Below are 26,283 nucleotides of genomic sequence, written 5' to 3' on the forward strand. Positions count from 1 at the left end.
CCTCTTTTCTTGTTCATACAAAGAACTTTTTGTTATAAAGTTATATATATATAACATACTTGTGGCTTATCTTGCCTTCTCATCAGGAGCTTTGATCAACACTTTTTCCATCCTTTCCCTCCCAGAGTAGCTATGTTCTTCAGGAAACAAGGTATATAATTACTCTTTCCTTTAGGCTACCTGTATTTTCTCCAGTTAATTTCCCCTTAGTGGAATTTCTTAATATTTCCTGGTTCTTGCAGCTTCTGCCCTTTACTGTTTGTATAGTGTTTGGTGTCTTTATCTTGCCTTGCACATTGCTTGAAGTACTGCAGAACAGCTGAGGAATGAATGGCTGGATTCTGACTGTGGTCACAGCTCTTATAAAAGAGAGTAGCTGGAACTGGAAATGCAATTGAATGGGAGGAGAGCCTGCAAACAAGCGAGGTTTGTCTGTACAGCAAATGTACTTGCAGCTGCTGGGTAAGCTGGTATCAGCTTGTTTTGAATCTAGGCAGTCTCAGACACCGTCCAGTCAAGTTGAACTGCTGCATAAATACATCTGTGACCTGTTCTGGGGAATATGTTGAGTCCTTCCTCAAGAGAAGTAAGTTGTTAATGCTTGAACAGAACCTGTTGTCTACGGGCTTGCCTTTCGTCCAGGGGCACTCCGCAGTTGTTCTGTGGCTGAGCCTTCACAACCTTTGTACAGGCAAACCTAGGGACAGTGACATCCCATGTCCGTGTCTGCCAGTTTCCTGTTCCCTTCCATCAGTTTCACCTTGTCTTTTAGAGCAGCTTAATGCTGTCAAAAAGTAGGAATTCAAAAGCAACACGTGCGTGCCAAAGCCAGCCATCAGCTTAGGCAGATGAGTTCAGCAAAGGTGATGCCTGTCTGCAGACTGCAGCCACTTCGTCATGCCATAAAATGGGACTGCGCTTGGTCAAGCAATTCAGCATTCCAGGCTTCAAAAACATTTGAATCGACAAGTCCTTTTATTTTGGCTTTCTTCTGGAGTTCTTTGAACAAGGATAAAACCTTGAAATCCATTCTGGATTCTCAGTGTGCAGCCATTGTAATGAGGAGTTGACCTGCCCCCAGCTGGGGATGAGCGGTGCTCGATGCTCGTGCTCGATGCTCATGCTCGGTGCTCGTGCATTTTGCACGTAGCCAGCACCCGCCTCGGTGCCTCTTCGGAGCTGCCCACAGGTAAGCGTTTTGCAACATCCACCTTAACTGTCCAGGTCTCAAGCAAGGACTTGTTGGTCATGGGGCATGACAAAAACTGAACAGCAAAATAGAACAAACTGGTGTTTCCTTGTCTGGATGCACCTATGGGTCCCCTGAGTGTGCAGTGTGCCAGAACTCGGTGATTCCTCGTCCTTCAGTGGTGACAGCAATGCCATTTTTTTAAATGATGCCTTACAAACCATATTACATTTCCGGAAGATTTGTTGAGTAAGTTACTGAATGTTGCATCATGCACTAAGTGTTTTCAGAAGTTTAGAAGACATTTTGGCTCATTAGTGATGTTTGCTTCCATATCCCTTTCCTTTAGAGATACTTGGCAGTTTCTGTCGGCAGAAGTGAAGAGCGAAACTGAAGATGATTCATTTGTTTAATTAGCAGCTATAATCCCACAATATTTATCAATTTCTAATACATGCAATAAGCAGCTTCTTTCAGGGAATAGACTGTAAAAATTCGATCTAAAGAGTAGAATTTGCAACAGGGGAACTGCTGAATGACTTCTCTGTGCTGGTGTACGTGCTCTGCCTTTCCCACCTTCTCTCTTTGCAGATACACGCGTGCCTGCTGTTTGTGGGGTTGCTGTGCATAGACAACAGGAGAGGAGGACTAAGGCTGAGCAAGGCAGCGTGAGGAATTGAACGGTTTCCTGCTCTCACTGCCCTGCTCATTTTTAAATGTGCCTTTCTCACAGCCAGCATGGAAACAGCGGAGCACCTGATGGTATGCAAGCAGGGTTTGTCTGCAGGTGAGGAAGCTAGCTCGTAAGCAGATGGAAATGCAGAGATAAACTTGCCAGAGATAAAAACTTGTTCTGCACATACTTAATTTACCTTCACTGAGAAACAACATGTTTGCAAAACTGAGTGGTCTGAATTCATAGTGCTAAGTAATTGCATCTCTTGGTGGTGCAGGGATTACAAAAACTGCCCAGTGCTGGGGCCTGCCAGGCGAGAACTCTGACTGAAATGGGAGAGCTGGTAGTCCCCAGGTAACAGAGAAGTCTGTTCCAGAGATGTTCTCCTGGTGTTAGAGTCTTGGCTCTGCTGAAGAATGTGCATTTTTTATGAAGGGGAGGAGAAAAAGACTGGATTATCCCGGAGGGAGATGTCACAGCAAGTACAGACTTCTGAGGTGCTTTTATCTGGGGCTGCAGGGTTTCTCAGGCATTCTGCTCTGCCTTTGCAGTGTCAGACATCCCTTGGAATAATCACCTGACCCTGGAAGCTCTATAATTAATGAAGCTAGAGAAGGTTTTTGTGTCTTTGAACTCATGCCTTCGGTAGTGCTGTAGAACTTCTGACACATTTACAGGGCTGAGCCAGTGTTTGGTTTCTGTTTGAAACAACAGCGTGGAAAATGTATTTGTGGTAGTTCTGTTCGTACCAGCCTAGCGTGTCGGACGTGGGAAGCTGTTGCAGGCTTTGTCTTTAGTGTGCTAGAGATGTTCTTCTGCGGGTGTGACAGTGCTTTGGGTCACCTCGTTGGAGGGGTTGAGTGAGCCTGTCCGTGCCCGTATGCATGTGTGTCATTGCAGGTGCTTGGGTTTTGCAGGGTTGTGTAGGGGTAGGAGGGAACGCCCCCCTGAGATCTTGCTAGGCAGGGGATGGTAGTGTATAAAATGTTCTCTCTACTCCCTTGGGAGAACTTGAGACAGGAATAGGGCATGTGGGGTTAGAGGGAGACCTTGTGGATGGGAGTCTTTGAGAGGAGGCGCCGGGACCGCAGCCATGCCGTGGGGAGGCTTGACCGTGGCTGCCCACCAGCTGTGCCCAGTTGTATACCTCTAAGTGGACATCAAGGGTTTGGTGCCATGAAGGGTGTATGTAGTATGGTATCCTTGATCCTGTTATGTGGAAAAAATACTGTTCTTTAGTTCCTAAGCTCTCTGGGATGCCTCCTTATCCTCCCGTTGTTAGAAGTGACATACTTGACTGGATCAGCTTGACCTGTAAAAGGAAACCTGCTGAAATGTGTCCTCCTTGATCTGAAAAATGGGATCCAAGAAAACAGTGTTCTTCTGTTAGGCACCAAGATAAACTAGGGCTGTCTGTGCTTACAGACGAGGCTTGCTTAGGCCTTCAAGGTCCTAGGCAATCAAAAAATCCCCAAGTCTTTCCTGCATCTGTGCTGTTCAGTGTGTGTCGCTGCCCAGGGAGCGGATGCCTGCTGGGCTACAAGGCTTGTTAGTGTTCCTGCAGGGAGGAGCTGCTGCTGCCGGTTTTTGAGGGCAAAGCCACTTAGCTGTTCGGGGGAGGGCGTAAAACCCGCTTTTATGTCACGTATGGAGCCTCCTTGTCTTCAAGTACAAAAAGACCCCAAAGCATCGCTGCACTCCCGGCATGCTAGAGCAAGCTTTGTTAGCTTACATGTTGTGTTCGTACCTGCGACTCCCGTCTGCCATGGCCTGCGTCCTCGGTGAGAGCTCCGCCGCCTCCAACGGCTCCAGGTGCCCCGTGCACTTGCTCAGCTGGCTTAAAATGGGGGCTCAGACCTGGCTGCTGGGGTAGGGGGAGTAACGCAGGAGGGATAGAGGCGGCAGCCTGCTGCCGATGGCAGCCCCTGGTACTCTGCATAACTTCTGCCCCCCGGCCGCTGAGGAGGAGGGGAGTGCAGGAGTAACCCGCGTGTTTTGTGTGGAAGGTACCACAGCTTTGCGAAGAGGAATTCATATCGTTTGGTCAATGAAGTAGAATGCAAAAACATAACAGGTTTATTGTAAATCCAAGCTCAAACATAATATCTGTCAGGTCATGCTAACACTTGCGGACATCCGAATTGTTTATGAAAATGTTGCTTGATCTCATGATGTGTATTTGTGGTGAGATTCGCTAGAAGACCACCTCTGCCTTGTGCATGGAGGGGTTTTCCAAGAGTACAGCACCAGATAGTTTTTCACATGATAATAATGTCACTCAGCCTGCTAGTCCACATAACCCCTCAAGTTGTTTAGTTGCAGTCTTGCATAGACAGGTTGGAGTAAGGGGTGATTTTTGAGAACTTTATTCTCCACTTCAGTGTACTTTTAGTTATGGAAACACCTATATGCTTGAGATACGGTTACAGTGTTAATATTGCAGAGTAAGTGTTTACAATTCAAATACTCTAATATAAAAAGGTAAAAATGATTTTGTTTATTGTATTTAAGAGTCAGTGTAAAAAGTAATTTCGCAGTATCACTTAAATTTGTAAGACAACGAAGTGCACGAGAAAACTTGACGCTGTATCTTCTTCCTAACACTTCTCTTTCCTGGGACATATTTTGCAACTTGACTAAAGATATACAGAAACTTGGTTTAAATATTCTGAAGTTCCTCATGTCCAGTATTGCTGCTCAAAGCCAGGGTGGTGTGCTTTCTTCATCCTGCCCCGTAACTAGGTGGATTCTTCTTGGAGTAGCCATTGTAAGACTTTTCTTATGGTCCGTATCTCGGAAGCCAGCAGTCGCTGCTGGCACAGAATGACCTATGGCCAGACAGTCAGTTGTTTTCTTCAAAATGTTTGTCTGGACGGTATTACTGGAACATAGGTGAGGGTTTTACTGAATTTCTTCCACTGCTGCTCCCTTCTTAACAGGTTTTTCTGCTTCTTTGAACTTCTTTGAGCCCATGGTCTTGCAAAAGCCTGCAAGTGTTGTCCTGCATTCATTGAAAGAACAGATTTGATCAAGAGAACGAGCGATCTCCTAAAGCTGTACGGGTTTAGGGCACATTGGAAAGGTCGGTTCATGCCGGTGAGTGATCGAACAAGGAAGGGGTGTTACTGGGTCTCGACTTCGTATTTCAGGACGTGTGAGTAAAAGCTGTGGTTAGCGTTCTCGTGCACCATCACGAAGACCTCTCTGCATCCTGAGGTGTTGCAGGTTCCCTCCCAGTAGCCTCTGCTCTGGGTGAGAGGGTAAGCGTTCTCCGCTTGAACTAGCACCTTCGCTATCCCGTGCATTTTGAGCTTAAACTGAACGTTGCGATTTGCCGGCAGCAAGCCAGAGAGTGGCTCCAGTATTTCGTAGTCTTCCACCCACTTGCTGTAACTCTGAGGGAAAGCTGGCCACTTCACTTCGGTGTTCAGGCAAGTGATGAGGTAGTTGAAGATGTAGTCATAATTGCCAGGGTCTGACTTCTTCTTGGCATAGATTTTCAGAACAAAGTTCCCTGCGTGGGGAAGGTGGATCTTCAACTCAATTTGGTTCCCACGACGGATCTGCATGATGTGCCGCCTCCCCATATCCTCTGTCAGGCTGCTGCTGTCGGAGTGCAGCGAGGCCAAGACGCTTATGTCTTTGCCCAGGGTGAAGGTGACAGAACACCGCCCGTCGTTGGTGGGAATGATGGGGTCGGGGTGTGACGGCCTCAGGAACCCTTGCCGCTCCGTGAACCAGCTTGGCCCAACAGGCTGGTGCAGGTCCTTTGGGAAGCGCATGGCTTTGTCCACAGACTTGCACTCTACGACGTATTCTAACACACAGCTGTAGACGTCTTCCGAGGCTTTGGAGGGCTTGGCAAAGATCTGCAGCTTATGACTCCCTGTCTTCTGTGGGTAGATATCCAGCTTCATTCCATGTTTTTTCAGAGTCATTAAACCGTGTTCGTCTGTTCCCTTCAGCTTAAACGTAAATAACGTGGCAGAACGGCAATCCACTGATACAGAGGCTTTTCCATTTACTGTGAAATACAAAGGAAAAGAAAATGCATAGGAGTTTCAGTAGATTTTTTGCATGTACACCCTGTTCTGGGAAGACTAATCTGTCCCAATAAATTGCTGCTTCTCTAACAGTAAAATAAAGAGCTGTAATTGACAGGTCATAGCTTGTCAGCTGTCTGCGTAGCTCAGCGGCCCCCAAAAAGGGCGCATGAAGAGTGGCCTTTGTTTTGGAGATGTGCATTTGTCCTGTTTTGATATACACTGAAATGGAGCTGTGGTCCTATAGAATATGAAAGCCTGTGTGAGCTATCATTGAAAGTACTGTCAGCCCGTGTGCTCGAGAAGAGCTTAATTGGGTGTGATTAGACCTGATTGCTAGTCCAGTAGCTGTTCCAAGAAGCTTCAGAGGGAAGTGCGGGAACCCTCCAGTATGCAGATATGAGATAATCTACCTCCCTATGAGCCTGTTCCCAAACAGCTTGAAGACAGCGTTAAGTCCTAAAATGTTGTTGCCTTTTAAGTCTGTGTTCTTAGCATTCATAAATTAGCTGCCTAGTTAAATTCCTGCAGCTCTTAAAATCTGAGGAAGGTGATCTTAAATGGGCCCTGGAGTTCCGTGGGGTTACCTGAATAGTTTTATGTTGAAAGAGCTGCTGGGCTTACTCGGCGTGCTCAGTATTGCATAAAGAAGTGCCTGTTTATGCATTGTTCAGTAATTCAAACTTTCAGAGTGTTGTAAAAGGTTTTAGTCTCATTTCCAAGCCAGAATTGCTAATATATAATAGAAATACTTCTGATTTTGCAGCAGTGATGCTGGCTGATAGAGTAACTCATCTTCAGCTGCTGACTGAAGCTTTGTTTTAGACCCAGGGCTACTACAATTTTTCATGGCTTGGAAAAAAAAAAAAAAAAGAGAAAAAAAAAAGAAAAAAGGGGATAAAAAAGACCTTCCTCTGCCCCAAGAGCTTTGAGTGCGTTCTGCTTGCCAGAACCAAGCTGGCAATGTCATTCACTACACGCACAACAGTGTGTGCTGGGTGGGGGGCTGCATAAGCAAAGATGCTCTGCAGCTTCCCCCCGGCAGGGTGTTACCTGTCTGGATGACAGCTGTCTCCGGCTGTGCCGTCAGCAGGCCCAACATGTAGAAGTTGCTGTTGTGCAGCATGTTACTCTCAAAATCTTTCAGCGTCAGTGTTGGTTTAAGAAGCTGCCAGTTACTGTTATCTGGGAAGTGATTGTTAATGAACAGAGCGGGGTGAGTCAGAAAATAAAACTCATTGTACCTGGAAGGAGAAGGAAGAGATGAAAGGAAGATGAGTAATTATAAATAACTAATGCTTCCCCTGCACAGTGGCGGTGGTTTCAGCAGGAGGAAGTTGGAGTGTTTTGGGCCGCTGAAAAACCGAGACCGGCGGGTTTGAAATTCTCCAGGCAGAGAAGGAGCCTGAGGCATTGGTCTTCCATTTCCAGGGCAAATGCTGAGCTTTTGGATAAACCCAGGGTATTTGCACTAATCCCTGCAACCACGGGCTCCTGAAGAAAGAGGGAGGCACTGCTTGTTGTTGGAAAGTGTGGAGGCACCCTGGCTCAGGCAGCTGAAAGCCCTGGATCAGGTGCCACGTAGCATTGCACGAACTGAAGATGTGATAAGCAAAGTTTGCTTTTAGCAGTTGAGCAGCTTGCTGCTCAGGGCCGCTGCCTTTCTACAGGCACCTGCTCCACCCCTTGTCTAGGCAGCTCAGGGCTCTGGGTCTTGCGGTGGGATCTAAAGTTTGTCACTGGTGGTTGTGCCAAACCCATCAGCTTTCCTTCTGCCTTTGGGGTAGGTTTGTGTATTAATGTAGAGGATGGTTCTTTACCTGAAGGTGAACTTGGTGAAAGAATCATCGACAGAACCACTTCCCCAGGTGCTATCGAGTAAGTGCCACCTTCCATCAAGGTAGACTGCGTTCCAGGCATGGTCGGAGTCCCCCGTAAAGGTCTGCCCCATCTTGTACCCGTACCCCTTAGAGTATCCCGAGAGCTTCATGCACTGGATTCCTGCAATACTAAAAGGAAACAGTAAGATGCAGCAGGACACTTCTGTTTTAAACCTCTCGGCGTACTTTTGTGGAAGGACAGAAGGAGGAACGAAGTCTGGCAGACTTCAATCCTGTGGACCAGCTCCGTCAGCTCCTCGGGTGCCTCCTTGCAGCTGAGTCCCAGGGTGGGCATTTAAATGTCCGAAGCGTGTAAGTGTGCTTCTCTCTGAAGATTCCCAACCTCTGACCCTGGGGGCAGGCTCTTGTGCTAAATGCCCAGGTTATTGCACTTTCCAATTCTTGTAACACCTTTGCTGTTAGCTGGGGTGGTGTATTTTTTTAATAGGAGGATCTTTGCACTTTGTGCAGCTTTCCTCGGGCTGCCGTCCTGTACCAGCCTGCTGGCGCGGCTGGAGACAGGCGAGTCCTCCCCTCTGACCACTGACATCGTGTAGAGACTGCGCTGTGCTAGCGAATGGCTTCGTGGGGGGTGGGCATGCGAGAGTAACCCAAGGGAATGACGCCCGGGGTGTTGGGCAGGGGCCGATTTTTCTTGTAGCCTTTGCCTGGGGACTTGGAGAGAGTGTCCCACTGGAGGAAGGGGCTTTGCTCTTCCTGTTTTTGCATATTTCCTCTTTCTGATGCACCTTTAATTCAGCGCTGTTAGAGGAGGTTGACAAAGATGAAGTGTGCTTAATTGCTTTCTGTCTTGTTACTCAGTGGAATCCCTTTGATGCTGTCCACAATTAGCCCGTGTAATTATAAATTAAAAGTGCGTCTGTTCATGCTTGTGTTCTCTCTGTGCCGGTAGGCCTGGTGTTTGACACCAGCTGAGATATCGTAGACCTCACGGGATAGTGTATGCTGATTTAGTTTCCTTAAAGAGTGAGCTTGTGCTTGCCCAGGGTACAAATGATTAAATCATCTATTTTTTATTTATTTTTTTTAAAAAAAAGAATACCTGGGTTGATGTGTAAATAAGATTTAAATAAGCGCTGTGTTAAGAAGCTCTCCGCTGTTGATAGCAATGGATTCTAACTTTGGCATCTTATTTCAGCATTAATTTAAAATTGCTTCACTTAGAGGATTGTCTTTTGCGTAGGATGGTATTGACATTTTTCTTCTCCATTGAAAAGTACGTTAAATGGAACAGCTAGCTTCAGTAATAAACTGTGCATGCTTCAAGAGCAAGATTGTCTGCATAATGTGGGCTGAACTCAGAAGAAAAGTGATATTTATGGGGAAGATAATTAGCATGGCTGTTAAGAAGTCGAGGTCTGATAAACAGATACGGGCTGTAATTGGCAGTGCAGTAATGCTTACAGGGAGGGCTGCTTTTTTCACGGAGGTGTCGCGGGTTTAAAGGGAAGGTGGGCACTTCAGCTTCTCATGCAGGCTCGCTAAACTCAAACCTGGATGTCTTTGTGTTACTTTGTTGTTTGATACTCTTTCTTTAAGACTATCAATTTAAATTCTTAGATTCTTTCATAAATTCTTTAAGAAAGAGTATCAAAAATAGGTCCACAGCTGCAAAGGGCCGATGGAGAGCCACTGGGAGCTCCCGCTGGGCAGCCTGCAGAGAGAAGGGAAGGTTCCATGGAGAGGAGAAACGCGGCAGCGGCCCATCCCCGCTCGGGGTGGCCAGCGCAGAGGAGGGAGCGTGCCGGCCAGCTCTCGCTTAGCCTGGGCTGTTGCGCGGCCACGCGAGGTACCGCCTGTCACGCGAGGTATTCAGAACGAACCGGCAAGCCTGGCAGGAATGCCGCCGAGGAACCTGGCGTTGCAGGTGGTCTGTAAAGTCTTTGCCAGCCTGCAGTCGCTTGTGAGCCAAATTCTAACATGGAGCTGGGCAGTAAATCTGGAGCAACTCCACTGACAAGACTGGTGAGAGCTTGGATTTACATGGGGTAACTGAGACTAGGAGCTGGCCCGGGAACTTTAAGGAAGATTTGATCCTAGGAGCTTCAAAGGGGCCTAACAGGAGCTAAGTACCAAATTCCCACTAATTTCATGGGGATTGACGTCTAATCCTTCTAGGCTTCTTTAGACATTCTTTTTAGCTGGGATATTCAGAGAGAACATTAAGGGACAAGTTCTGCCCTTCGTCCTCTCTGTGCTCTCACTTACGGTGGACATTAGCAAAGCAGCAAGAAGAGCTTGTGCTGGGATGTGTTCAAAGTTTCTCTAATAACGGACAAACAAAAACCCAGGCTGAGACCTCCTGTAAAAGAGCAGTCCTGCACTGGTGAAAAGACTTACGGCGTCTGTTCTTGTGTAAATGACTTTATATAGATAAATTAACCAGACAGAGAGAAGATTGAAAAGATCTCCAGAAATGCTTGAAGGGGCAATGTGATGGTAGAAGATGACCTAAATACAAGGTGGACTAGAAGAGCTGAATTAAGAAACAGTTGGCAACATCTGGAGTGCCACGTTCAGCTCTGGGCCCCCCAGCATAAGGAGGCCATGGACCTGTTGGAGCAAGTCCAGAGGATGCCCCAGAGATGGTCAGAGGGCTGGAGCCCCTCTGCTGTGGAGACAGGCTGGGAGCTGGGGCTGTTCAGACTGGAGAAGAGAAGAGACTTTACAGCAGCCTGCCAGTGCCTAAAGGGTCTGACAGGAAAGCTGGAGAGGGACTTTTTACAAGGGCTGGTAGCAACAGGACAAGGGGGATGGTTTGAAACTGGAAGATGGGAGATTTAGACGGGACATTAGGAAGAAATGTCACCAGAGCAGCTGTGGGTGCCCCATCCCTGGCAGCGCCCAGGGCCAGGCCGGACGGGGCTGGGAGCAGCCTGGTGCAGGGGAAGGTGTCCCTGCCCGTGGCAGGGGGGTGGGACTAGGTGATGTTTAAGGTCCCTTCCAACCCAAACCATTCTGTGATTCTGTGATCTGCTTGGTGCAGCAAGGAGGTTAAAGGCTGCATTGCTTTTCTGCTTCAGAAAGAGTAGGAACTAATCTGGATCTTGCTACAGGTGTCACTGGAATTCAGTGGCACCTTCTTCCCTTTGATTTCAGGTTGACTTTGATGATTTCATCTAATGAAGAAACAAATCTGGCTTCTCCAGAGGGAGACAGAATGGTTTGTACTTGTGGTAGGTAGGTGTACTCTCCTGTGCCTGAAAAGAAGGAAAGCTACTGACTATAGAAAACAGGAAAAGCAAGAGGATGTGAAACCTGGATTATTTGCAGACTAATTATAAATAAGGAGCAGCCAAGTGGTCAGGTCCACTGTAGGGAGTGGGGTCAGCTTTGCTCGTAAAGACGGTGCTGAAACCTCTGAAGTGCAAATAGTTGTTTTGCCTTCATTGTTAATTCTGGTAGGCGAGTTTCTCCCTGAGTCCAGGCTGCTAGGTTTTGCCCTAAACTGAATTCATGAATTTCCCCTCTGATTCACTCGGCCACTCTGCCTCCTCCAGTTTGGTTGTCAGCTGAGAAGCCAATTCGTGATAAATGCTGCTAAAATATTGGTCGGGAGCCTGTGTTTACATTCATTGCTGTTACATCTGATGTTTAGAAACTGATGTTTTGTGGCCGGCTTCCCACTCTCCGTGCCCACCTTTCCTCTGTGACAGGAGTCTGCTAACGGGAAGAAGTCTGGCTGCCAGAGCTGTGGTCGGAGGTGACAGTGTTGTGTCTGCAACAGGAACTCTTCTCGCCGCTGGCACGGGGACAAGTAGGACTCAATCAGTGTCAGCTGCTGACTTCAGCAGGGCCTTTGGGGAGACTCCTGGGGACTGGCAAATTGGGTTGTTTGTGGAAGTTGCTTCTATGAGAGCCAGGTAAAAAAAGGCACCTTAAAGGACCTTTTTTTCACCCAAAACTTGGCTCTGAAAAAATCTTTGTATAAGACTGCTCTTTGTCTCTTGCCTTTATGCTTAGACTCAGCACAATACTTGAATGGTGCACAAGAAGAAGGGATGCAGAGATCCCCTTGTTGGAAAGGATTGGTGTCTTTGGTTATATTTCTCAAGAAAAGAGATAAACATTTAGCTAATATTTGACAAAAGTGATAGGCTGGATGACTGGGAGGTTTCCCGAATGACAAAATGAGTATTCAACCTGGAACTGAGGAATTAAGAGTAGATGAACAGAGCCTTTAAATAGTGAAAGATATCGTTGGAAATATTAATGTTTTTAATGAACTAAACATATGCTTTTTAATGAACAGTTGCAAATTTCCCCTACTTCTAGCTGCTAATAACTGTTCCATAAGATGCAGTTATAAATTCATACTTCATCATCCTGTTTCTTTATTTTACTCTTTAGGAAGCAGGATCTGATATGGTGGGATATGTCATTGGTTGGAAGCATTCACCACTTTAGCATCTGGCACAGGATTTTTTTTTTTTTAAAATCTGTCCTTTTCCCTGTAGATTTTGTTTGTTTCATGGTGAAAACCTTCCCAGATCTTTTTTCCGTGGTGTGGAAAGCCAATTAATAACTGGTCTTTAATTTTCACAAGCTATCTTGTAAAGGGAAGCTGCTCTGCTGAGAAGGTGCTCCCTGAGAGAGCCACCTCGCAAGCCCACGCTCTTAGGAAAGTACATCATCGTCGCTTTCTGCCGCTAGGAATCCCCTTCCAATTTTGTGTCTGCGTCATCAGGTCGAGTTTCCTCCTCCTGGACAACACTTCTACGTAAGGCTGGTCCCAAACTTGCCAGGTACCGTCCTGCCTTCACCACCTCTCTAAGCCAAACTATTGCATCCAGCTGGGAGAGGCCAGATGCTGCTCCTTGCTGTGGTGCTTGGGGGTCGCCTTGGGCAACAGGCACCTCCTTTCTTTACTGGGGTGGGGAAGCATGAGGGAGCAGGGATTTGCGCTGCATTCGTCTGCGAGGCACCTGCGCTCCCTGCCGGGGGGGGGGGGCTGCCTCTTCTGCAGCGTGGCTTTGTGACCGTGAAGTCCTGCTCTGGGGGGGAAATCCCGCTCCTTCATGCAACTCATCCCCAGTGAAGTCAACAAGTTTTTGTAGGCAGGAGAACGGGTTTTAGTCATTAGATGCCGACGTAGCTATTGAACGGGGATTGCAGTATTGGCCTCCGCGGTGATGCACCTTGAGACTGACCGCAGAAAACGGTGTGGGGAGTGTGGGGCTGTGTCCCTGCGGTGCCTCGGTGGTGGGGGCAGAGGGCATCTCCAGAAGGTTCTGGGAAAGCTCCTTCTGGGGCTGTGCCTACCTCTTCCACGGGAGCATGTTGGAGACGACAGCCCTTCTTGTTTAAGTCTTGCCATGCTTTTAACCTTCACATACAGATACTCAAAGGAAAAACCTGGCTTCTTCTAAACAAATTAGCTCTGTGTTTTCATCTGCCATTATGTTAATGCAATGCGAAGCTCAGCAGATGGCACAAAGTAAATTATGCTGGGGAGGGGGGGTGGGTGGAGGGAGTGGAGTAGGAAGCAAAATTGACCTTTCTAGGACTTGCTGTTTTTCCACAGCATGGTCTGAAAGCTAAAGTTCCACGTCCTGCTTAAAGTCACATCAGTCAATGCAAAGGCAGACAGAACAGGCACAGAGATGACAATGAATGTTAACGCTCCCTGGCACTGGATGTTTCTGAACTTAATTTACCTGCACATTTGTTCAAAGAGCCCAGCGTATCCCTCACAAATGCTCTTCCCCATCTGAAGCACATCTATGGGTTTGCTCGACAGCTGGCTTTTGTTATGGTAGCCCACTACGTCGTATTCTGCGGGAAGGAACACAGACATAAGTTCATCCAAAAGCCTGAGGCAGTGGGATCGATGGGCAGCAGGAGCAGCGATTGCATTGCTTTTCATCTCCGTGAGCGCGAGCAAAGAGAAACAAGCGGCAGCCGTGGCACCTGCTGCACGAGGATGTCACGGGGCTGGGGGCAGAGGGACAAGGTCTGTCGCTCGCCACCGCTTGTTCTGAGCCTGGGCTGAGGTTCAGCAGTTGAATCTGAAGGGGAGGAAAACTGCTTTTTGTTAGAGAAAGGAGGCCTCCCCAGGGGCTCCCTCATGTGGGGGGACCTACAGTCCCAGGACTGAAAGAGTCCTTAACTGGGGGGACTGGGGGGACCTACAGTCCCCGTAAAGAACAGAGCTCTGCATGCGAAGGAGTTGGGCTTGTGTTAGTGTCAAAGGAAACCATGGAGCTTTTTGCACTCTTTACAGGCAATTTGCATTAAAAATACCTGGAAAGTATCTTGTTGGGAAGTACCCGAAATGATTTGTTGCTAGTGAGTCATTAATACCTGGAAGCGTAGGAAATCTTAATTTGTTTGAATGAATGCAGAAAAGAGGCGCAGCAGGGTTCCTTCAGACGGAGCTTGAGGAACTGGTCTGGGAAGGTCAGTTCAATACTGACCAACCCTGGCCATGTCCATAACCTCTTTCTTAAAATACAAACATATTTTTCTGACAAAGCTCTAAGGAATGCTGCATCAGCTCATTCATCCTTTAATGCTGTGGAAGAGGAAAAAACCGCTGGCACCACGCTGTATCTGTGCTGCAACCGCTTGGCTTTTACAGAGGGGGCTCGGCTGCCGGGGGGCTGGCTCGTGGGGCGGGGGGAAGGGCTGGCGTTCTCCACCTGGGCTGCTGGGCCACCAGCAAAGCGGCAGGGCACTCCGAGGGGTACAGGGAGCCAGCTGGCTGCATGTGGCTTTATGCTAGAAATGATAGCTAAAATAATTCCTTCTGGTGCTACTGCTGCATGGAGGAGCAGTCTATCACAGGCAGGGAGCTGGACTGGGTGGGAAGAGACGCCCAGGGAGCAGCGCTCTCACTTCAGATCCAGAGAGGGAGTTTATACATCAGTGCTCCTCCAGGAGAGACACCTTGCGTTTTTGTGAGCCGATTTAAATTCCCAGCACTGTGTTTATTTCCCATGCATGTAAACAGGGGTCAGTCTCTGCAGGAAGAAAGGAGAACAGGGGCCAAGAGGACGTGAAAAATCGTGTGAGTTGATCCCTGGCATGTATGCCGTGATCAGCGACAGCCCGTGAATGTGTGTAAGGTAAACGGAGCGACTCCAGCCAGACTGGCTGTCCCGGGCAGGACCTGGCCCGGGCCGTGGCAGGCAGAGGGGAGTTAACAGCATAAAGACCGAATGATCAGCAGCCGCTGGGAGCTCGGCACTGGGATGAGTCAAATGCTCAGTTTCAGGAAATGCTGTGAAATCAGCAGTCTGCATATTTAAGGGCAAGATTAAAGTTGCTTGGGATTGACCTAACTATGCTAACCATGCAGCTGCTGGCAAAGCTCTGCTGATCTCAGTAGGCGTGAGATTAGGCTTGCCCTTCCAAAACTGCTCTTCTGCTCTCCGTCAGCTGGCCCGTCCAGCCAGCAAACTGCACCCATCAGGATGTGTAAGAGGCGAGGGAAAGAATAGCTGTAGTTCTCTCCCTCTGCCCCAGGAGTTAATGGGAAAGAAACATTTCTGCATATGCTATTCAAAACGCCATCAAGTTCTGCACCCATTTTACCCCCACAAAGGAGCAAGGCACCTTTTGCTCCCTCTGATGTGCTGGACTGGAGAGGCTACAAATGCTGCCTCCTCCTCCTTCCTCGTCCTCTTCACATCTCTCGGTTATTTCTGAAACTCTGGTGTTGCTTGGGTTGGGGTTGGGTAGGAAAGGGCAGGGGCAGCTGCGTCATTGCAGCTCTTGTGCAAGTCGGAAGGGTGGCACGCGCGGGCAGGGGCGGCGATGGTGCAGGTGGCAGCCCGCGCTGTGAAAGCTGGCCTCTCTGCTGCGCTGGCGTGGCTGGTGGGAACGCACTTAGGGACCAGCTGGAAACTGGAGCGCGGGACGTGTCCACAAAACACAGGGGCAAAGCTGGCGACGAAACTGCCCAGAGACTGCCAGGGGCCGCAGGGCACCTCCCGCTCAGCGCCCGGCTGTCCAGGCGTGCAAGGGGTGGTCTGCTGCCCAAGGAGGAGCTGCAGAAGCAGCTGTGATGACACCGAACTGGGCAAGGCAGCTGGATGGTTCCTGGTGGTACCTACGCTACGCTGAGACCATCCTGGAGCGAAGGCACCAGCAAGCAGAGTGTGCTGGGAAGGGTGGCACAGGGGTTTGGGACGGTGGTGGAGATGAAACCTCTGCTGGGGTCAGATGCCTTTGAAGGTGACAACCAAGCCCCTGGTGCTTGGCAGCCTGGCTTCATGCTTAGGTGATAGGTGCTTGTATGGTTACACCTTCGAGTAAGTCAGGTAGGAGTTACAGATTCATCACGTGGGAAAAAATCCTTTCCACACAAACCTTGTCAGGCCTGGCAGTGCCCGGAGAGGGACTGTGGGAACCTCCGAACATGCTCCTGGATAAACATCCCCGGTACGCCTTCCTCCCGCTCGCCGCGTGAAACTAACCCACCCGGTGTGCGGGAAGCTGCAATGGCCGCGTAGCGTGCAAATTGTCATATGCAGCCTTATCTTCTCCACTGCAGGTCTCAGCCTACCTATGTGATGGCATATCCACATCCATATGGCTCGGACTTTTTCCAGATCAGTCCGGGCTTGTTTGAGCAGGGCTTTAACGAGTTCCTCTACGCTGTTCTTGACGTTCACCTGTTTGTGAAGAGAAAGCATTGCAAGACCGTGGTGAAGAAATTGCTATGGTAGGTCTCCATGCCTCCCTGCTGCCTTGTTCTTCTGAAGCCAGTGAGACCCCACCTGCCAGGAGACTGCTCTAACACAAGCTCTGTTAAAAATAGAACTACAAAGCTGTAGTTCCAGGTTTCAATGGTTTCCCTCCTAGATTGGGATCTGTGCTGCTGCTCTTTGCAGGGAAATGGTTTTTCAGTTGTTTGGGAGGTTCTGAGGCGCTTGCCCCGATGGCTGAGGCTAAGCTGGCGTTAGGGCTGGTAGCTGGGTTTCAAGGAACATCCCTGCAGGGGAGCTGGGAGGAGGACAGAGGCAAAAGCAAGACTTACTTTTAATGCGTAGGCATCCAGCTTCTCAAATTGCTGCAGATCTACTGGCATGGATTTCAAAGAGGATTTGTCCCATGGATATGCTGGGAAGAAATGAGTTGTCATTGTCTGGGGAAGGGAGGGGATATTTTTCCTGGCTTGAATGAGGGGATGCTGCAGAGCCCCTGGCCAGCCCGCAGAGGCATCCATCAGCGGGTGCTTAGGGAGCAGAGGACACGAGGGCACTCGCAGAAGGTCCCTGCCAGCTGCACAGGAAGCAGGAGCCATCCTGTCTAGTCTGGGGTAATTTGGGCAACACTGGAGTGGGAGGTGCCCCTACATCTCTGGCACCGTATAACAGCATAGAAAATCCCGGGACGCTGTGTGGAGGTGCATGAGATACAATGCAGAAGTCCCGGGGAAAATCCGTGCTATGGAAGCCCTGGCAAAAACATGACTTTAAAAAAAAAAAAAAAACCAACCAGAAAAGAGCGGGGTTTCTCCAGTAGTTTTGCTGAAAGCGATGACTGTTTTGTGTGGTAAAGGGCCACGATTCTGCCTGAATGCAAACACACGAGGAACGTAACACGGGGAGCGGCCAGACTGAAACCGGTGTGCCTGCCCCCCTGCCTGCACTTTGCAGGCTCTCTGCTCCCGGCTCTACTCTGTGTGAACAAAGTGTTAATAACTTGCCCTAATTAATCCGATAACTTATTTTTTAACAGTCTTCAAATGAACTGACACCGTTCTCTCTCATCAGTGAGCCACCTGAGTGATGCAGCTATAGCTCGGAACAGAGATGTGTTGGATGGATGTCTCCCCTGGACCGCTGCCTGCTCAGCTCTGCCTTTTCTTCTGGGCTGGTGAGAGGAGAATTGAGCTCTACGGCAATCTCTCCCCTTGTCATGTGCTGTCAAAGCCACTGAGGACTAAAGAGATTCTTCTAGCTATCTCTGTAGGATTGTTATTTTGCTGGGAAAAAAGGATTTAAAAGAGATCACGAAGTGAAAATGCTGTTGTGTGACTCCCGGGTGCTGGGAGAGGTGAATGAATGGTGCCACAGAGCTGCTGTTTGCCTCCGGAGAGGTGACAAGGAGATGTGAATTGCCTTGGGCTGTGTGCGGGGGCACAGAGGCTTTGGCTGGTTGCATACTGCTTTATTTGTGACCCCTGGTAAGCAAGCAGGACACCCCTCTGCTGCCTGCTCAGCGCATGCCAGTGGGAGCGGGATGCGTGGGAGGCTCTGAGAGCATCCTATCCTGGTGGAGAAGCCAGCAGTGCTTCTGAAATCCATATGCATCACCTGCTCCCTCTCCCCAAAATGGGGCTCTGGCCCCTTTGCTGCCAGCTTCAGCCCACTGGGGAGGTGGTCAGAAGGTCTATTCCTGACTGCAAAGGCGTTCGGTTAATGCGAGCCTTGCTTTTCTTGGAAACCTCCAGCCCGGGGAGGGGCCATGGGGCATCCTGCATCCTACATCCCGGTGGCGGTGCAGGCTGCTGGGCGGGATGCAGGTGCATCCCTGAGTCGGGCAGGCGCCTGCCTGCCAAAATCAGTGTGTAGGCACACAGCATCGGTTTCTTTAACGGCTTGTTTGTTTATCTCTGTTTTCCCTGAAAAGGGCTATTACGCTGACCTGAAGAGAGATAAAGCAGATTCATGCCTTTAAAGGTTCCCACTCTCTACAGCTCTGAAAATTACTTTTTGCCTTTTGGGAATGGGCTGGGTTTTTAAAATTGGTTGTCACTTTTTGTCTTTGTCAGGTTATAGCTGCACAGGCTCCCGCAGCTGGGGGGTCCGTGGTAGCTCAGGTCGCCCTGTGCCGTTAGGAAGCACGCGTCGAGCCTGTTTGCAGAGTGCCCTTCCTCGGCTGTGGGCCTGGGGGAGGTCTGGGGCTTGTGTGATGTTCCCAAAGCCACCCCCATCTGCCACCCTGATGAACAGGGGGTTGGGAAGCTGGTGCTAACAGCAATTCAATCCCTCGTCTGTGTGCTTCCGTCTAGGCTTGCAGCAGGGCAAGCCCTGTGGCTGGGGCTGATGGGCTTCGTCGCTGGGGCTGCCCTGCGGTGCCACTAGCGTGGGGCCAGGGGACAGCTGACAGTTACCGTGCAGGTCTTTTCCTCCTGGCGGCCGTGGGGCTTCGGTCCTCTGGAAGCCTGGCAAAGTGGAGAAGGGAGCATGAGGTGAGCGGGTGTTGGCAGAAGAAAAAAAGACAAACAGAAATAAGTGAGCCTGGGGAGCAGGACTGGGTGGAAAAAGCTGGAATTGAGGCTTGTCTTTGCCCATTCCCTCGCGTTCGGACATGGATGTCAACACCCTGCAGAGCATGAGTGCCGAGGGCAGAGGGATGCAGCAAGCTGCCTGCACCGAGGGCAGAGGGATGCAGCAAGCCGCCTGGGCCGCCGTTCGCTCTGCATCCCCTCCCTGCCACCCTGTGGCTCTGCAGAAGCCACATTCCCCAGCAGTCAGACATCTCCTGTTCTAGCCTAAGGGCTGGGGACATCAAACCCCTGCCCACCACTCGGCCAAACCCCCCAGGCATGGAAGAAGGGAGAGCTGAGCTCCAGAGCTGTTAGATGATAACCCTGCAGAGAGCTGTGCGGCAGCTGGAGGACTTCTGAGGGACGCTGTGGCCCCCAGAACGTCACCACCTGCTTTATCCTAGGGCCGGAGCAGGAGGAGGGGGAGACACCCTCTGCCCCAGAAGCAGAAGGATTTTGCTCCTTGAGCCCCCGTGGGGAGAAGGGAGCCTGTCTCCTCCTGGGAGCAACCTCCAGGGCAAGGGCTGGCTGGGAGACACGTGCCGTGGTAGAGCAGAACCTCACCTTTGTTGTCCTGACCTCTCAGGCTGGGCAGCCTCCGGGGACCTGCAACAACCCCGGCATGGTTAGTGCCGTCACCGTGACCCCGGCCCTGCTCGAGGGGCACAGTGTCTCCTCAACCCCCCAGGCTTCTTGCCCTCCCTACTTCCACAGCGGGAAGGATGCGGCCCCTTTGCCCTCCCGCCTGGACCCGCTCTGGCGGGCTGTGAAGCCGGGCTGTACCTTTTCCAAAGGAGAGTTTCCTCACGAGTTGTGGGGTGGTGTCCCTGGGGTGAATCTCCACCGTCACTTGGGTGTCTGCAAGAGATGATGATAAAAACCCTAAGAAAGGGAAAACTAACCAGGACGTGGAGGGGAAGGGCAGGATTGCCTGCCAGGGCATCGCTGAAGCCCACTCTTAGTTTTAGCAAAAGAAGCAACAGCTCTGGCGATTGTGAAGGGACAAAAGCGCTCGGTTTTCCAGGCAAAACAATGCACCCTGAAGATAAACTGTACGGTCAGAAAGCCTGTGGCGACCTCTGGTATAATTTGTAATTCTCAAAAAATAAGAGGCAGCCCGTTATAGCCTGACAGGTGATAAAGTGGATCATAAAAAAAACAGAGGTCCTCAGCGAGGATTATGTGGCAGCTTAAAAAAAAGGTTTATCACCATATTAAATAGCTCTTGATGGAGATACGGTAAGCAGAGAATCAATTTCTTTCATTGATTTTTCTTGGAACCAAGCAGAAAAATGCTCAGAGCTATGAAAATGGTTTGACTTGTGATACTGAGATTTTTGGCAGAGGCTGTTGCTTGTAAGAGGCAGCATCCTGGCAGAGCAGCTGCGGTCCAGGTGTGCAGTGATGCTCCAGAACAACCTCACATGGACAGCTGGAGGTCTTGTGTTTAAAGTTTCATAGAGGGAAGTACAAAGAGAAAAGTTAGGGAGCGTCTTATAAGAATTACCTGAACTTTTTGAAAGAGTCTGCATTTTTTTGGGGTGAGTATTTCAGGAGGTTTTGCCATCAGCGAGGTTCCCTGGAGGACCTCAGCACGCTCGTAGGCTCCCCGTTTCGGATCAGACAAGAGGTTACTTTGGAGACCAAAGGTCAAGATGTTAATGCACCTCAGCGCTGCCATCCAGTCCCGTTTGTTACCTCCTACAATTTTATCAAGAGTCTCGTGACATTTGGGGTTTTCCTTGAAAGGCAGCTCTTGGAACCAGCTAATTAGGTACGAATCTGCACTTTCATCAATGGGTAAGTTTTTCCGCAGCATTTAACTTCAGAAAAAGTTAAGTATCTCCTGTGATTAGGCAGAAAGATTCAATGGCCTTTAAACCCCAAAAGCAGAAGGCAAGAAAACCTGCAAGAACTATAAAAAAATCCCCTTTTAAATCCTAGACTTGCTCCAGTTCTGGGATGACTGCAGATATCAGCAGTGTCAAGATTATAGCTGGCTGGTGTATTTTGTCGGTTCATTTGAAGGTAAAATGAAGTTGTTTCTCAAAGGGACAACTTTGTGCAAATGGTATGTTTTCCTTAAGACTTTTATATTTTCATGAGTCCTTTTTTTATTTCTCAACATTATTTCTAGCTTTGGGGTTTTGCGGGTTTTCTTGCCAACTTCCACCTTCTCAGTTTTTCACCATAGATTAAAACTCTTTGTTTTCAAGAAACAAATTCAACGGTGAGGAATGCCTTCTTCCAGTAAGTTTAAAAAGCACTTAACTCATGAAAAAGTGTAATTCCACAGAATTTTTTCAAAGTGCTACATCCACTGCTTTAAAAACTAATGATGTGAAATGGTTACTGATGGTTTTATGATTTTTTTTTTTTTTTTTTTTTTTTACCATTCCTAATCAAGCTATCCTTCATGAAGGAACACTTGCCCTTCTCCTTGTTCTCTGTGGCCAGAGAAGTCCTTGGCCTGTGAGCGCTTTGGGTGCAGCTGGCCCAGCACCCTGCTCCCGTGCAGGGATGGCTCCTTGCAAGGATCTACCCTGCGAAGGGACTTCTGCACCCAGCTCTTTTAAGCAAAACTTTCGCCAACATTATTTCTTGCAGCTCCTGCCCCCTTCCAGCAGCACTGGAAGTACTGACGTTGGCAGGAGGACGCGCTCCCCGTGCTGTCTGGTTACACCTGTGCCGTGCCTGGTGGTCGGGGGGGGGTGGGGGGTGGGGTGGGGGTGGGGTGAGGGCCCAGGTGCTCCAGGAGCCACCTCCTTGCATCCACACTGAAAGACCCAAGGATTCTCCAGGCTTCCCTGGGATTTTTAATTCTTTATGATCATGATCACAAAATTGTTGGGGTGGGCTTTTTGTGCTCTTTTGGGGTGTTCTGAGGTTATTTTATTGCAGCAAAACTGGAGCGGGGACTGGCTGGAGCCCTGCTCTGAAGAACTGGAATCCCTTGGGTCGCCACTCACCTTCGTTAGCGTGGGGAGTCACGGGCTGCGCCTGCTTGCGGGGCTCCCAGGAGACTCGCCGGCCTGGATGCACAAAGGAAAACATCTCAGCACCTCGAAGAGAGCGGATGCGCCCGGCACGGAGGCGGGTGAAATCGGTGCCTTTGCTCAGCAGCGGAGTAAGTAACAATGCAAGAAGCCCGACCCGCTTCTCCAGCTTTGAAGCCCAGTTGCTTTGGGGCACCTGGAACTGCTCCAGAGGGATGCTCCAGCCTTGGGAAGGGTTGGAGTGGGTGCTGCTGCTCAGGGTGGGGTTAGGGTGCTTGGCCCAGTGGGTGCGTGTTTGGAGGGGTGGGTGGGAGGGAAGGGCAGCCTGGGGGGCTCGGAGGTGATGCGGTCCCTGAGTGGAAGCGTTGGTGTGGTTGTCAGGATCTCATCCTCATCTTCGCCTCTCCTCCCTGTGCTCTGGGAGCCCCCGACCCTCTCGGCGGTGCCGGCTGGCCCCGGGGTCCGGGGGGCAGAGGGAGGTGTGGGGAGCACCTGGCGTGCCCGGGGACCACGTGGTTGCAGGCGGCATAAATCTGCCCCCCGGGCTGTGCTGACAGTTAGCCAGGGCAGCCAGCAAATGCCAGGCGATGCTGAGCCCGAGCTCCCGCGCGGCTTTGGATGCTCCAGCCTTGCCGGAGGTGGGGTGGACCTTGGCCAGGGCGATCCCTCACCCTTTTTCAAAGTGTCATGGGATCACTGTCCTGCCAGGCACCAGAGACCAGCGCAAGGAACCTGGTTTTCACGGCTCGTCCTGAAGGCCAGATACCATTTGCACCTCGTGGCTGTGACAAGGATCAGGCCCATGAATGATGGGATGGCGGCGTGGCATGGGGCCGCAGCCGGTGTGCCGCGGTGGGGCTGGGGCAAGCCTTATGCAATACAGTTTGTAAATATTGTGGCAGCACCAGCTGCTCGGTGGTGTCAGAGGCTTCATCAAGATGCTCACACGGCTGATTAAAGGGGAATTTATTAACCCCTGCAGTGCTAGAGGAGCGAAGGCTCTGCCTGTTCCTCTGGCATCTGAATTCCTTCGTAAACCTCATGGGGATTTAAATTGTGCCTAAGGCAGGGCTGCGAGGGAAGGTTTCCTATGTGCATACTAAATACTCCTGCCATTAGTTCAGGGTTCTGAATGATCAACACTGTCCTCTTGCTTGTAATGGAGGTTCTGACTTGTGCTCTGCAGCCCTGGTTGCAGACCCTCTTGAGCATGACAGAGGAGCGAAAGAGTGTGTTGCATATTTATCTGCTTCCCAGAGTGGAGGCTTTTGTTATCTGGTGTCTGAGACCATCAGATTTATAAAAAAAAAAACCCAAACCCAAAGTTGTATCGTGCCGTGAAATATTGCTTGCTGACGGTCTGTGATTGCCATCCAGCCACCACTGGTTCCAGAGGGGCTTTGATCAGGGCTCTGCCGAGCATCGCGCTGGGCACAGCCGTGGCTTTTGTGTGCTGCTGTTGCTTGGCCTGTGGGAGCAAAGCTCCTGTTTGCTAGAACTAGAATCCCCTCTGATACCGGGAGAATTACCTGTTGTCTTGCTTTACCTTTGCCCCCCGCTTTTCTCTGCTAGGCACCACATTGGGCTTAGACTACCAGGAAAGTAAATCGGACGCTCTGATTCACCTTCACCTGGCTGCATGCAACCAGGGGTAACCTCTTCAGGTGTTCCTTCCGAACTGTTTCAGGGCAGAGGGGTGAGGAACGGGCAGGGGACCGTTCAAGCCTAGCAGCCGCACGGTTCCCGGGTCGCGATCGCACCTGCCTCGCACTCAGCAGTCCCTGAGCGGGGAGATGAAGGACGGACTGGTGGGCAGATGGGCTGAAACCCCAGAGGTTTCTTGCACCCCCCAGACTCTGCTTAAGCTGTGTGAGTGCTGGGGAACTCTCTGGAAGCTCTATCTGCAACTTGAACGATTTGGGGCACTGTATCACACCCTGCCATCAGCTGGCTGTGAAACGTAAGAGCTCTGTGCACCTGAAATCTGGCCAAGCTCGACGGCAGCTTGCAGGAGAATCCCCTGCAGGTGGCTGCGCCTGGGCTCTGCAGTGCCACCGACGGGCACTGGCCACGGGGCAGAGCAGAACCGGGAGGGGACATGGCTCCAGGCCCCATTGAAGCCCCCCAAAGCGCTGGGTTTTTTCAAGCATGCTCGAGGGGCACAGCTGGGTGCTAAATGCTAAATGCAAATGGGGTTTGTGTGCTGTGGTTAGTTTATTGGTACAGTGAGAAGATGACATACCGTTAAGGTCTCTCCCCTGAGACGGCTGTGATCTGCTGTTTCCATTTCCATCATCCTGCAAACCTATAAAACAGAAACGTGAGATTGGCAGGCTGTCCTCCTGGAGCGAGGTTCTGGCACTGCCTGGAGGCCAAGCACTCCAAAACCTTTCATGTAACCTGTCATTCCAGCTAAACACAGGTGTCATCGGGATCCACCTTCCCTGCCTCAGCTGCAGCGTTTGTTGCAGCCCCTGTTGCTGGAGTATGAAATACCAGGAGGAGGAAAGTGCAATAGTCCAGGTCTAAATGGCTTTGCTAGGGCTTGCTTCTAGCTGGGTAGTGCTGGGTGCTGTGCTAGGTGAGGCATGAACACAACTTCTGCGTCAGCTTTGCCTATCCTGGTTAGCCTGGAACTGGTTGTCTGAAAAATTTGGCTTTTCCTCAAGGTTTTAGGGCAGGAATACTACATTTTCTCCTTTTACTTCTGCAGGGAGGGTCCCCTTACAGTTGCAGAGCACAGCCTTAGCTTTTTGGAAAATCCCCTGAAGCATAGGAGCTGGGCGAGGGAGACTGTCCCAAACTGTAGCTATAAATGGCTCAGGGTAGTCATCCTTGGAGACAAAGCTTAGACACGCTTCAAACAAAACAGTTTTGCCCCTGTAGTCTGTTGTAGTAGGTGCTGGTCTGGGGTGAAACTGCTGAGTTCTCGCCCTGCTCCCCTCGCACAGCCAAGAGAGCCCGTGGAGGCATCTTGGGGCCACCGCGGGACAGAGCAAGGTGCAAACATAGTCCTCAGATTAGTATCTGTGCATCTGTCACCTCCTCCTGTCCCCTGGGTCGCACGCACCAGAGCCAGGCACCAAGCAACATGCAGCATGCACCGTTGCACGAGCGAGGGCTCTCCTGCACCAGGAGGACCCGCAAATGCATGCTGGGTTTCTACAAAAAAAAGTTCCAGGTCTGGGGTTTTGCAGCATGTCTGCAAAGGAAAAGAGGAGAAAGAAGGTGGGAGGGAAGCCCAGACCCTGCTCCAAAGCTGCTGCCTCGCTCCACCATCTACCAGGCAGCCGGTGCTGCACCTGCAGCCCTCCCCTCCCTCGCACCGATGGCAGGCGGGACGTTACCTGCGCCTCGGCTGCCTTCCGTCTGCCTCTCTCTCTGCCCTTTCTGCTTGCTGGCTGCCTCCTCAGGGTGGACAATAAGCAGCAAATTGATCGTTACTGCACTGGGATCTGTCTTAAAGTCCATGGTACCCATCAGAGCATGGCCAGGGCACCGGTTCTCCCGCGGAGCTGCTGCCGCTGCGAGCTGCCGTGTTTATTTTCCGCCCTTGGAAAGGCGAGCGCGCTCCCCCGAGCTGGGGCTGGCCCTGCCAGCTGCACCAGAGCGCTCTGCCAAAGCCGACCCTAATGAAGAGGTTACAAGTCACCTTTGAAAGGAAATCGCAGGAGGGATCCATTTCCTAAAGCAGAGGAAGGAGCTGCGTTTTGGCCGGAGGGGGGGGGTCTGGTTTCAGAGCGTGCCCCCGGCTCCCCCTCCCCTCTCTCTGCCCTTTTCGGCTTTAAGCACTTGTCCACACTCAAATCCCCCAGCAGCACTGTTTGCTGGGGGGGATTCGCTTCCCAGTGCTGGCAGAAATCCTTAAAAGGCTTTCTTGTTTGGTCCTCTCCCCCCACAGAAACGGAAAGGATGCTTAGGAGCGTCAATAATAACAATAACCGCTGCAGGAGGGCAGTAGCTGCACGGGGAGAACAGGGCTGGAAACGGGGCACCAGTAGCCATTTGCTGTGGGGAGGATCGGTCCTTGCAGGGCTGCCTGGCGTGCAAAGGGACAGTAGGGAAGGGATCTGCAGGGTGCAAGCCAGATTGTCCCAAAGGAGCCAAAAAAACAACAACAAAAAATATCAGCCTCCCTCTGCCTCCATCAGCTTGCAAGCCTGGCTCTCGGGGGTGGCTGGAGACCGCTAATCAAAAAGGAAAGCTGTGCAAATCCCCAGCTTTCTAGAAACCCTCCCAGCCTACAAAACGGGGGAG

General features: G+C 50.5%; 1 protein-coding gene across 1 annotated transcript; it reads right to left on the minus strand.

Moving 5' to 3' along the window:
* Window positions 1–4,339: 4,339 nt before the first annotated feature.
* KY (kyphoscoliosis peptidase) lies at window positions 4,340–25,506 on the minus strand. Its single transcript, XM_056358783.1, has 12 exons — window positions 25,374–25,506; window positions 24,269–24,331; window positions 22,000–22,062; window positions 19,814–19,888; window positions 19,595–19,636; window positions 18,875–18,925; window positions 16,793–16,875; window positions 16,319–16,427; window positions 13,467–13,584; window positions 7,729–7,917; window positions 6,962–7,152; window positions 4,340–5,889 (listed from the first exon to the last, which is right to left on the minus strand). Exons 1-12 carry the CDS (start codon window positions 25,504–25,506, stop codon window positions 4,988–4,990), a joined length of 2,019 nt encoding a protein of 672 aa, XP_056214758.1. The 3' UTR covers window positions 4,340–4,987.
* Window positions 25,507–26,283: the final 777 nt, after the last annotated feature.

The sequence above is a fragment of the Falco biarmicus genome, chromosome 13 (assembly GCF_023638135.1).
Source record: "Falco biarmicus isolate bFalBia1 chromosome 13, bFalBia1.pri, whole genome shotgun sequence".
Classification (NCBI taxonomy): domain Eukaryota; kingdom Metazoa; phylum Chordata; class Aves; order Falconiformes; family Falconidae; genus Falco; species Falco biarmicus.

Coding starts and splice junctions, on each gene's coding strand:
- KY (XM_056358783.1), bottom strand. CDS start 25,506: ATGGGTACCATGGACTTTAAGACAGATCCCAGTGCAGTAACGATCAAT. Junction 24,332..25,373: donor GGAAGGCAGCCGAGGCGCAG/GTAACGTCCCGC, acceptor TCTGTTTTATAG/GTTTGCAGGATGATGGAAAT. Junction 13,585..16,318: donor GTGGATATGCCATCACATAG/GTAGGCTGAGAC, acceptor TCCTTCCCGCAG/AATACGACGTAGTGGGCTAC.